General features: G+C 44.2%; 1 protein-coding gene across 3 annotated transcripts in view; it reads right to left on the reverse strand.

Annotated features, from left to right (window-relative positions):
• The window catches only part of focad (focadhesin), a 233,122-nt gene that overhangs the window by 48,433 nt on the left and 172,576 nt on the right, over positions 1-12,113 (reverse strand). For all 3 annotated transcript variants that reach the window (XM_033017834.1, XM_033017835.1, XM_033017836.1), the window contains 2 exons: positions 11,972-12,088; positions 4,322-4,560 (listed from right to left, as the gene is read on the reverse strand). In XM_033017834.1, coding sequence (XP_032873725.1) covers positions 4,322-4,560; positions 11,972-12,088 — 356 coding nt within the window. The remainder of the gene's footprint in view (positions 1-4,321; positions 4,561-11,971; positions 12,089-12,113) is intronic.

The following is a 12,113-nucleotide window of genomic DNA, read 5'->3' on the forward strand; positions in this document are numbered from 1 at the left end:
AGCATTAAAAAAGGTGCGTTGTTATAATTTTACATCGTAATGACTTCAGAGAGCACAAAGTAATATCTCTTATGAAATTGTTAAATCCTTCCACCTGAATTGTATCTCAAAGAACACAAGGATAATTTAACGATTTAGATGAAGGAATTAAATGTAATATCTCCAAGTTTGTGGATGACACACAACTGGGTGGCAGTGTAAGCTGTGAGGAGGATGCTATGAGGCTGCAGGGTAACTTGGATAGGTTGGGTGAGTGGGCAGATGCAGTATAATGTGGATAAATGTGAGGTTATCCACTTTGGTGGCAAGAACAAGACAGATTATTATCAGAATAGACAATAGACAATAGGTGCAGGCCAATCGGCCCTTCGAGCCAGCACCGGCATTCAATGTGATTATGGCTGATCATCCACAGTCAGTACCCCGTTCCTGCCTTCTCCCCATATCTCTTGGCTCCACTATCTTTAAGAGCTCTATCTAGCTCTCTCTTGAAAGAATCCAGAGAACCAGCCTCCACCGGCCTCTGAGAGATAATTAATTATTATCTGAACGGTGTCAGATTAGGAAAAGGGGAGGTGCAACAAGACCTTGGTGTCCTTGTACATCAGTCACTGAAAGTAAGCATGCAGATACAGCAGGCAGTGAAGAAAATTAGTGGCATGTTGGCCTCCATATGAGGATTTGAGATTAGGAGCAAGGAGGTCCTACTGCAGTTGTACACAGCCCGGGTGAGACCGTACCTGGAGTAATGTGTGCAGTTTTGCTCTCCTAATTTGAGGAAGGACATGCTTGCTATTGAGGGAGTGCAGCGTAGGTTCACCAGGTTAATTCCTGGGATGGCGGGACTGACATATGATGAAAGAATGGATCGTCTGGACTTATATTCACTGGAATTTAGAAGGATGAGATGGGATCTTATAAAAACATAACATTCTTAAGGGATTGGACAGGCTAGAAGCAGGAAAAATGTTCCCAATGTTGGGGGAGTCCAGTACCAGAGGTCACAGTTTAAGAATAAGGGGTAGGCCATTTAGGATTGAGATGAGGAAAAACGTTTTTACCCACTGATTTGTGAATCCATGGAACTCTGCCACAGAAGGCAGTGGAGGCCAATTCACAAGAAGTTTTCAAGAGAGAGTTAGATATAGCTCTTAGGGCTAACGGAATCTTAGATATAGCTCTTAGGGCTAAAGGATATGGGGAGAAAACAGCAACGGGGTACTGATTTTGGATGATCAGCCATGATCATATTGAAAGGCGATGCTGGCTCAAAGGGCCAAATGGCCTACTCCTGCACCTATTTTCTATTTTTCTATAAGCAGTTCTAAAGTATAATGAAGTGTCACGATTAAAGACACGGCTGCATTAAAGTGTGCGAAATATTGAATAACCTTTCAATCAGCTGAATCCACTGGTTAGGGCAAACTAGTTTCTGCTATAGTTAGGGCAAATAGTTCTGCTATAATGCATGTTTCCATGTTCCAATTACAGATAACGCGATTGGTGAAAATTCGGGAACACCATTTGCATTACGTAGGGAAAATTGGTTATAAAATGGTTTTAATCAGGAACTAGAGAATCACTTAGATGATAGATATAGATACAAAGAACTTCAGATGCTGGATTACAGCACTGTGTGCTGGAGTACGTCAGTGGGTCAGGCAGCATCTCTGGAGAACATGGATAGGCAACGATTCAGTTTGCAACCCTTCTTCAGACTGATTATAGTTGGAGGAGAAAGCTGGAGGAAAGGTCAAACATGGTTGTAGTGGACCACTGTGTCTTTTCATTAGACAGTGATACAAACTGCATTCTGCTATTGGCCCTATGCAGCCAAACTCTGGGACAATCCCTGCCAAATGATGGGTTACAATAGACAATAGATGCAGGAGTAGACCATTCGGCCCTTCGAGCCAGCACCACCATTCAATGTGATCATGGCTGATCATCCACAATCAGTACCCCGTTCCTACCTTCTCCCCATATCCCCTGACTCCGCTATCTTCAAGAGCCCTATCTAGCTCTCGTTTGAAAGTATCCAGAGAACCAGTCTCCACCACCCTCTGAGGCTGAGAATTCCACAGACTCACAACTCCCTGTGTGAAAAACTGTTTCCTCATCTCCGTTCTAAATGGCTTACCCTTTATTCTTAAACTGTGGCCCCTGGTTCTGGACTCCCCCAACATCGGGAACATGTTCCCTGCCACTAGCATGTCCAAACCCTAAGTACTGTATGTACATATATATATTTATTGCTCATTATCCTATGTTCGCTCTTCTGGGGAGATGCCAACTGCATTTTGTTGTCTCTTTAGTGTACACTGCACAATGACAATAAAGATTGAATCTGAATCTGAATCTTAAATGTTTCAATAAGATCCCCTCTCATTCTTCTCAATTCCAGAGTATACAAGCCCAGCCGCTCCATTCTCTCAGCATATAACAGTCCCGCCATCCCTGGAATTAACCTTGTGAACCTACGCTGCACTCCCTCAATAGCAAGAATGTCCTTCTTCAAATTTGCACTCAATACTCCAGGTGTGGTCTCACTAGGGCCCTGTACAACTGCAGAAGGACCTCTTTGCTCGTACACTCAATTCCTCTTGTTATGAAGGCCAACATGCCATTCGCTTTCTTCACTGCCTGCTGTACCTGCATGCTTACTTTCAATGACTGATGAACAAGGACCCCCAGATCCCGTTGCACATCCCCTTTTCCCAACTTGACCACCATTTAGATAATAATCTTCCTTCCTGTTTTTGCTACCAAAGTGGATAACCTCACATTTATCCACATTAAACTGCACCTACCATGCATCTGACCACTCACCCAACCTGTCCAAGTCACCCTGCATTCTCATAGCGTCCTCTTCACAGTTCACACTGCCACCCAGCTTTGTGTCATCTGCAAATTTGCTATTGTTATGTAATCCCTTCATCTAAATCATTAATATATATTGTAAATAGCTGAGGTCCCAGCACCGAGCCTTGCGGTACCCCACTAGTCACTGCCTGCCATTCTGAACGGGACCCGTTAATCCCTACTTTTTGTTTCCTGCCTACCAACCAATTTTCTATCCGTGTCAGCACTCTACCACCAATACCATGTACCCTAATTTTGCCCACTAATCTCCTACGTGGGACCTTATCAAATGCTTCCTGAAAGTCCAGGTACACTACATCCACTGGCTCTCCCTAGTCCATTTTCCCAGTTACATCCTCAAAAAATTCCAGAAGATTAGTCAAGCATGATTCACCCTTTGTAAATCCATGCTGACTAGGACCAATCCTGTTACTGCTATCGAAATGTGCCGCTATTTCATCTTTTATGATTGACTTCAGCATCTTCCCCATCACCGATGTCAGGCTAACTGGTCTTTAATTCTCTGTTTTCTCTCTCCCGCCTTTCTTAAAAAGTGGGATAACATTAGCTACCCTCCAATCCACAGGAACTGACCCTGAATCTATAGAACATTGGAAAATGATCACCAATGCATCCACGATTTCTAGAGCCACTTCCTTAAGTACCCTGGGATGCAGACCATCAGGCCCTGGGGATTTATCAGCCTTCAGTCCCATCAGTCTACCCCATCCACAATTTCCTGCCTAATGTGGATTTCCTTCAGTTCCTCCGTCACCCCAGATCCTCTGGCTAGTACATCAGGAAGATTGGTTGTGTCCTCCTCAGTGAAGACGGATCCAAAGTACCTGTTCATCTGCCATTTTCTTATTCCCCATAATAAATTCACCCTTTTCAGTCTTCAAGGGTCCAACTTTGGTCTTAACTAATTTTTTTCCTCTTCACATACCTAAAGAAGCTTTTACCATCCTCCTTTATATTCTTGGCTAGCTTATCTTCGTACCTCATCTTTTCTGCCCGTATGGCCTTTTTAGTTATTTTCTGTTGCTCTTTAAACAATACCCAATCCTCTTGCTTCCCGCTCATCTTTGCTATGTTGTACTTCATCTCTTTTATTTTTATATTGTCCCTGACTTCCCTTGTCAGCCACGGTCATCCCTTACTCCCCTTGGAATCTTTCTTCCTCTTTGGAATGAACTGATCCTGCACCTTCTGTATTATTCCCAGAAATACCTGTCATTGTTGTTCCACTGTCATCCCTGCTGGGGTATCTTTCCAGGCAAATTTGGCCAGCTCCTCCCTCATGGCTCCATTGTCCCCTTTGTTCAACTGTAATACTGACACCTCCGAACCCTTCTCCCTCTCAAATTATAGATTAAAACTTATCATATTAAAACTTATCATATAAAAACTACCACACATTCTAGCGAATGCTAATTAAAACTAATGGTTCTACAGCTACCTCATTCGTTCTTCATATAAGCGGGACAGGAACATTCCCATGGCCAGTCCTGTATGAAACTGTACAGTGTGAGACTCATCGGCATTTGGTTTTCCTGGTAAGCCAGAGGTGAAAATGCTGAGGACTTCCTCGATGTTTTCTTTGTGCGATGTGATGAAAACAGGCACAAGGAGAGTCAAAGCAATCGCAGCGCAGGAACGAGCTATGGCACTGGCTGTACTCTCTCCAGAATAAGATTTCTGTGAAAGCCATAAAATGGTTTTAGTGAACAACTCATTAAAATTTGCTCTTTCCTATATTTCAATGTGTCAAGACTCTGTGCAGATGCTTATTATGATTTTCTGCTTTAAGAGGTGTAACACAACTACAAGTTGCAAAAGCTTAATTGTAGTCACTCTCGGAAAATAAAGCTTCAAGCTTATTAAATGGAAGAAAGCTATGCATACAATTCTGACATGTTTTGCTATAGGAATCCAAGACATATTCCTGTGGCATGAAGTTGGTCACAAAAGAAAGCTGCCATTTATGACACTGCTTCCTCTTCCTGTTGACAATTTGTAATCTCTAATTAAGATGAAAGATAATCAGCAAGCCCTCTGTTGCACGTACTGCAAACAAAATGCTCGTGGCTGGAATTTACAGGGCCCTGTATTATCAGAGATGCTGTCTTTTAAATAATAATTAAAAACCAAACATAAGAACAATATTCTCCCTACATCCTAGTCAAAATTGCATCCTGAAACAACACCTTCACAGTTTATCTGCTGATCCATTTGAGTTACCATCCATAGATATGCTGTTTGCTTACCAACAATACTCTGCCTTGATAATACTAATATCTACACTTTAGAAAGGAATCCACTGATTTTAAAACACTGATTTTGTTTGAGGAAGGAATTTTGACTACGATATATGGAGAATATGGTTCGTTTTCACTTTGGGGGAATCCACTGGATCAACTGGTTGTACATAACTAAGTTTTCATCCTTTGCTTAAAATGCCCAAATTTACCTGTGTGGTAAGCTGAATAAATTGAGATGTGAACATATGTGCTGGGTGGTGAATGAAATGATGAAACAAACAAGCATTTTACCCTCTGATGAGTCCCAAACACCTGTGAGGAATGTCAAAGATAGCTGAATGACAGCAAGGCTTTCCATTCACTAACTCAATGCCCAAAGAAATGTTATGTAATTGGGAGACATATATGCAAACTGGTTGGAATGGTGGCTATAATTAAGTTGTGGATAACTAAATTAAGATGCCAGCCGAGCATTAGAGATGCAGTCGTCAATGTAGTGCAAAAAGAGTTGGGAGATGGTGCCAGTGAACGTTTGAAACAAGGACTTTTCAACATAACCAACAAAAAGTCAGGCATAGCTAGGGCCAATGCAAGTGCCCATGGCATCTTTAAATTGAAGAAAGCAATAGGCAAGAGAGAAGTTGTTAAGTGTGATGAAAAGTTTCACCAGACGAAGGAGAGTGTTAGTAGTGGGAAACTAATTGTGTCTCTATTCATGGAAGAGTCAGAGGGCCTTGAGACCTATAGAATAGAATAGATAGAATTTATTACCACACAACCAGGGTCGGTGGAATTTGGGTTGTCAGCAGCGATACAATAATAAAGAACACACAACCACAATAAAAATGTAACACAAACATCCACCACAGCATTCATCACTGTGGTGGAAGGCACAAAATTTGGCCAGTCCGCCTCCATTTCCCTCCCGTGGACAGGACCAGAGTCCAGAGTCAGTCCAGGATCGGCTTTTCCTCACCGGAGACAAAGTGCAAAGTGAATTTACAGAAACTCTGCTTTAAGTGTCGAATAGGTCAGGAGGACACATTATTGGCAACAATGCTGAATACAAGATTCAACTGTCAGCTCCTTATGCCAGTTTATCCACTAAACAAAAATCAGATTCATTTCTGGTTTCTGGAGGGAGAGACAGATTGCATTTTGCAATGATGGGGGATGGAGATGAAAATGGACAGGCCGTCCATGGTAAAGATGAGGGCCCAGAAATAGAAAGTTACTGAAGAGTTGAAGGGCATGTGAGATGTCTCGTCAGAAGGGACAGGATGAGGGGGAATAGGGTGGAATCAAGGTATTGGTGATGGATTCTGTAGGCAGGAACAATGGGTCTGCTAGGGCAGCTCTGCTTGTGGATTTGGGGAAGGAGATAGATGCAGGCAGTGCAGGGCTGGGAACCAGTGTGAGTGAAGACTGGGGAAGGGAGATCACCAGAGATGATGAGATCAGTAACATTCTGGGCGATGATGGCCTGGTGTTCGTGTGTGAGGTCATGGTCAAGGGGTAGGTATGAGGAGGTGTCAGAGAGCTGGCGCCTTGCCTCAGCACGGTTGAGGTCAACCTACCAGACGACAACAGCACCTCACTTGTCGGCACATTTAGTAACTATGTTGGGATTGTTACTGATGAGCGTTCAGAGGGGGTGAGATTGTAGTGGGTAAGGTGAGTGGAGAAATCAAGACGGTTAATGTCATGCCAACAGTTGGAAATAAAAAGGTCCAGAGAGGGAAAAGGGCTGGCGGGAAGGGGACCAAGAAGTGGCAGAATGTTGGAGATGGGAGAAGGGGTCATCACTGGGAAGTGAGGACTTCTTTCCACAGATAAAGGCCAGAGGCAGAGGCGACAGAAGAGGAGCTCAGCATCATGGCAGGCTCAGAGCACATTGAGAAGTGGTCGTAGGGGTACAAAGGTAGGGCCTCTGCTGAGGACTGCATCGGAAAGAGGAAGGTCATGGTTGGTGCAGGGGAAGAGCAGCAAGTGGTGCCATTATAGAGGTTCCCTGTTTGAAATGGATGGCAGAAGGATCCAGGAGAGTCAGTCCATGTGACAGTTGGAGGCACCCGGCCTGGAACACAGTTGAGTGGACGACCCCGGCCTGCCAGTGGCAAGCAAAGATCGGCAGTGGTGTTGGCATCGCCCGGCCCAGCTTGGGCGTGACCGGGAATGCAGTGAAGGTCAGCAGGCCTGACTTTGGACTGATTGGGAAGGTTGCGAGGAAGGGCGGTGGTCAAGGGGTGGGCTGGAATCAATCGGGGATGCGGTCGGTGAAGGTTGGAGACAGTAGGTCGGGGACGTAGTGAAGGGCTGCGGCAGCAGCAGCTTCGTGGCCCTGGCCTATGATTATAATCACCCCATAAAATGAAATATTCCTCCTTGTCATTCTCAATGTTACCGCACCCTCCACCCGAGACCAGAATGACCAAACCATTCTCCTCCATTCAGGTGCGTGGAACTGTGCTGAAGAAGGGTCTCGACCTGAAACGTCACCCATTCCTTCTCACCAGAGATGCTGCCTGTCCCGCTGAGTTACTCCAGCTTTTTGTATATTCCATTTTATCAACCCAGTCAGAGCTAGATAATAACATGAAATAGCTTCTTTTATTTCTTATGTTATGAATTTCTCCAAAGATCAGTCCTTGCCTTATTTCCTGTGTCTGGTGCATCTCAGCAACATCAACTAAAAAAGTGATTCTAGGCTGTCCTTGTATGGCGGCAAACCCCAGCTATTTCACCAGCGACTGTCTCCAATTAGACATTCTACTTGCAGAACTGGATGATAAGAAACCTCTCCCATTACGTATTCTGAAGTCGAAAGACATTGCCTTCAGTCCCTGCTACCTAGTGCCTACTTCCAATCCCTCTCTTGGAACTGGCATTTGACGGGATATAAGCGCCACTCTCATATCACCTGCATCGCCAGAAACGTCATCTTTTCCTCAAAGATCATCTTCGTCTCATCTCAGTTTAGCTCGGTACCTCCGAAATACAACTATTCACATGGCCAGCCTCCTAATTTCCTCTGCTGTCAGTGTCCGAATTTTCATAGCTTGCTGCATGCATGATAACTTAAAGTGTCAGCACTGAGGCTTTAAATTATTTTACTTCATATTAGATCCCATTTCCTCATCCATCCAAATATAATCTCGTCCAGCTCGCAACTCAACAAATTCACTGCTCCTCTTCAATTTAGGTCTCTTGCATATCACCAGTTTCCATTTTTTTTGGCATCAACAGTCAAGGCTCTGAATTTTGGGATTCCCTCTCTGATCATCCCAGACTCTCTTTCTTTCTTTATCTCACTCTTTAAAAATCCTTTTCCTTTGGCCAATCCATTTCTTTCCCCTCAATAAGGACACAAAGTGCTGGAGTAACTCAGCGGGTCATGGATAGGCAGTGTTTCGGGTAGGGACCCTTCTTCAGACAGATTGTAGTCAGAGGGGAGAAAGCTGGAAAAGCGGTGGGGTTGGGACAAAGATTGACAAGTGAGAGGCGGTTACAAGTGAAGGGGAGGGGAGGGGAGGGGTGATTGGCAGATGGGTGGACAAAAGCCAGAGATGAAAAGGGAAAATGATGTCAGATGAGAAGAGGAGTGAAATGTCAAACCAGAGGAAGGGATACAGGTGGAAATGGGGAAAGGAATAGGAAAGGGAGGTGGGATTCCCCCATGTTCCCTTGCTTTTGTGGCTTTGTTATATTAGAGCTGTTCTAGCATTGCGTTTATAAATTTGATATAAACTCAAGATGTTCTTACATTAATGTCAAATAAGATGGTCTTTATGCAATATATGAGGGGTATTTTACGAGATATATGAAAAGAATATTTATTAAAACTGTTTCCTTCATTAAGTAAATTTTAACTAGGATACTCCAAATAAATTAATGCAAACTTTGCCTAAGTTTAGGACATTAACAAAATAGTTATTAAAAAAATCATTGTATTTTAATTAACCAGCTCTTTCACAACTGTGGATGGGACTATGCTTGTGCTGACAATATCGTGGTTGGCTGTCGCCATGAATAGAGCCTAAAGGGCCTGTCCCACTTAGGTGATTTTCCAGGCGACTGCCGGCAACTGTCAAGTCGCCTGCGACTGGAACGACAACTGTCAGAGTGGAACACACACACATCACTTCCTTCACCAGCCCGTTATGCAGGCGGGGGACAGGGCAAGTGGGGGGAGCACTGTCTGAGTGAAATTCACACGGTGCAAAGCCAATGTGATACAGATACACACCACGATGAATAGGAAGGTTGGTGCTGTAATTAAGACGGTGAAAGCACAGTGTACGGGAAGGGTCACGTAAGTCCTTTAAAAGAGGGGGGGAGAGGGGAGAAGGAGTGGAGACAACTTTTAAGAAGCCAGAGATACACAGCTGTGAAGCTCGGCGGACATTAACATTACCGGTCGGTTATCCTTGGTTCTGAAAACTACTGCTTTCGGTTTTTTTCCCCAATGAGCCAATGATATTCACCGGTCAGCACTAGCTACAACCTACTAGAACCTACCACAACCTTCGACCTCCTGGCAACCCACTACCACTGTCCCTACGGCAAGAGAATTCTCGCTATTCTCCATAGCGACTATATTCTGGTCGCCGCTATATTTTCAACTTGTTGATAATGAGGCCGCGCGACTAGTTCCCAGAATGCAGGAACTCCTCACGACCACGAAGGCGACTACCCGGCAAACACCCGTGAATATGTGGCGACCGCATAGTCTCCTGCAGTCGCCTAAGTGGGACAGGCCCATAATTATACCCTCAATATACGGGGAACTTCTTAAAGAAGCCTCGGCATCCAGAATGGATTGTTCTATTTAGGGCAATCCCCTTTGCTTTTGGAAACAGTTTGATTGCTCTTGAAACATTTCCAGACGTCTGGGCGGACAGTTCATTTCTGCCATAAACTGAGAAAAAAAAATTGTAAGCAATTGAGTCGATTTAAACTTGCACCATGAGAATAATCTCTTAGCTCTCACGTCAACTTCCAATGTCAACACCTTAAACGATCTCATTCTGACAAATTAAGCAGCTGATTCATTTCACTGCCCTCAATGTTAGTGTTGCAGACGCCAAGAATCAATCTCACTTCAGTGATTTCACACACCTCCAAAGCTGAGCTCACACAACCAAAATCAATGGAATGGGAGGGTGCTACATTATTAGAGGTGCCATTCCTGACATCTGATAAATAAGGAAGGTAATGATGGAGAGAGGTGAATGGCAGATGGAACCAGACCCATATGGTGGGGAAGGGGGGTGGGAAGTGAAGTGAAGCAGGAAAAATGGGGTACTGGAGGATGATGCCAGAGGATAGGGTCACATAAAACTGTTCATACTATTGGGTTGTGGAATACCCAGGTGGAAAATAAGGTCCTCTAGTTTGCCTTGGGTCTCATCCTGGCAGTGGAGACTGCAGAGGATGGACAGAGTTGAAATGATGCAACTGAGAGCAGGGGATGGTCACTGCAGAGCTGTAAGTGCTCTGCAAAATGGTCGACTAGTCTGTGCTTATTCACACCAATATAGAGGCCACATCGGCAGCACTATGAGTGGCGGAGGTGTTTGTGAATCTTTGCTCACCTGGATGAGCTGCTTGGGCCTCTGGATGGGGGCGAAGGCGGAGATGTGATAACAAATGATGCATCTCCTGTGGTTGCAGGGAAATGTGTCAATGAACAGGGGTTGGAGAGGAGTGGTCTCAGGGATCTCTAACTCTGGAGCGAGGTGGGATGATAGCCAATGTTAGGGAAAGAGATAATGTAATAGAGGGCTCCTTCAATCACAGTGGAAGGGAAGCCACCCTTCCTGGAAAAGGAGGACATTTCAGTCCTGGAACGGAAGACCTCATTTTACAGTAAATGCATCAGGAAGTTCACCAGTCTGTTCACCAATCTTGTCTCTTTGATCACACTGCAGCCTCCAAAAAAAACAATATCGCTGAAAACAGACATAGTTTCTTTAGGCAACTTTCTTTCCATGACTGCACTTAAATGAATAGCAAAACACCAAAAACTAAATGAAGATAGTTAATTTTACTTTGGAGCTTATGTTTTCACTTTTATTTGAATAATTGCAAAAATAATGTTCCCTGCTACACAAGGCTCTGAAATTCAAAGGTTCCTTTGTGGTCAACACATGACCTCAAACAACTTTCTCAGAAGATTTCCGTTAGGCTTTTTCACTTTGTCCTCAGAAATTCAGAAAGGTTTTGATTATTTGGCTTTACAAATGACATAGTCATAGAGTCACAGAACACAGAAACAAGCTCTTAGGTATAAGTTGTCCATGCTGACCAAGATATCTTTCCAGACTAGTTCCATTCACCTGCATTTGGCCAAATCCCTCCAAACCATCTTCATCCAGAAGTCTGTCCAGATATCTTTTGAACATGATAATCGTACCTGCCTCTATAGCTTCCTTTAGTTTAGTTTAGATCAGAGATACAGCGTGGAAACAGGTCCTTCGGCCCACTGAGTTCACGCCGACAAATGATCCCCGCACACTACACACTAACACTATCCTACACACATCAGGGGCAATTTACAATTTTACCAAGCCAATTAACTCATAAACCTATACGCCTTTGGAGTGCGGGAGGAAACTGGAGTACCCGGAGATTGTCCCTAGTGCGTGTAGGATAGTATTAGTGTGCGGGGAATCGCTGGTTTGCACGGACTCGGTGAGCTGAAGGGCCTGTGTCCGCGCTGTAGTTCAAAACTAAACTACAGATCTGGTTCATGTCACACAAACTAGTTTAATACATGGCACACCTTTATTGCCATGTCCAATTATTCAGGATTGCATACATTATTGTTTGTCCAAGAAAGAACTTACATGTTGGAACCATGGGAAAATGCGTCCCTTTGGACGGTAGCGGCTGTCGACAATGCTCAGCAGCGTCTCCACCACCATGGATATCCAATGCTTTGTTGGCAAGACATCGGCCCCGATCTGCACAAGTGATAATTCAGAGTGT

The sequence above is a fragment of the Amblyraja radiata genome, chromosome 3 (assembly GCF_010909765.2).
Source record: "Amblyraja radiata isolate CabotCenter1 chromosome 3, sAmbRad1.1.pri, whole genome shotgun sequence".
NCBI classification, from domain to species: Eukaryota; Metazoa; Chordata; class Chondrichthyes; order Rajiformes; family Rajidae; genus Amblyraja; species Amblyraja radiata.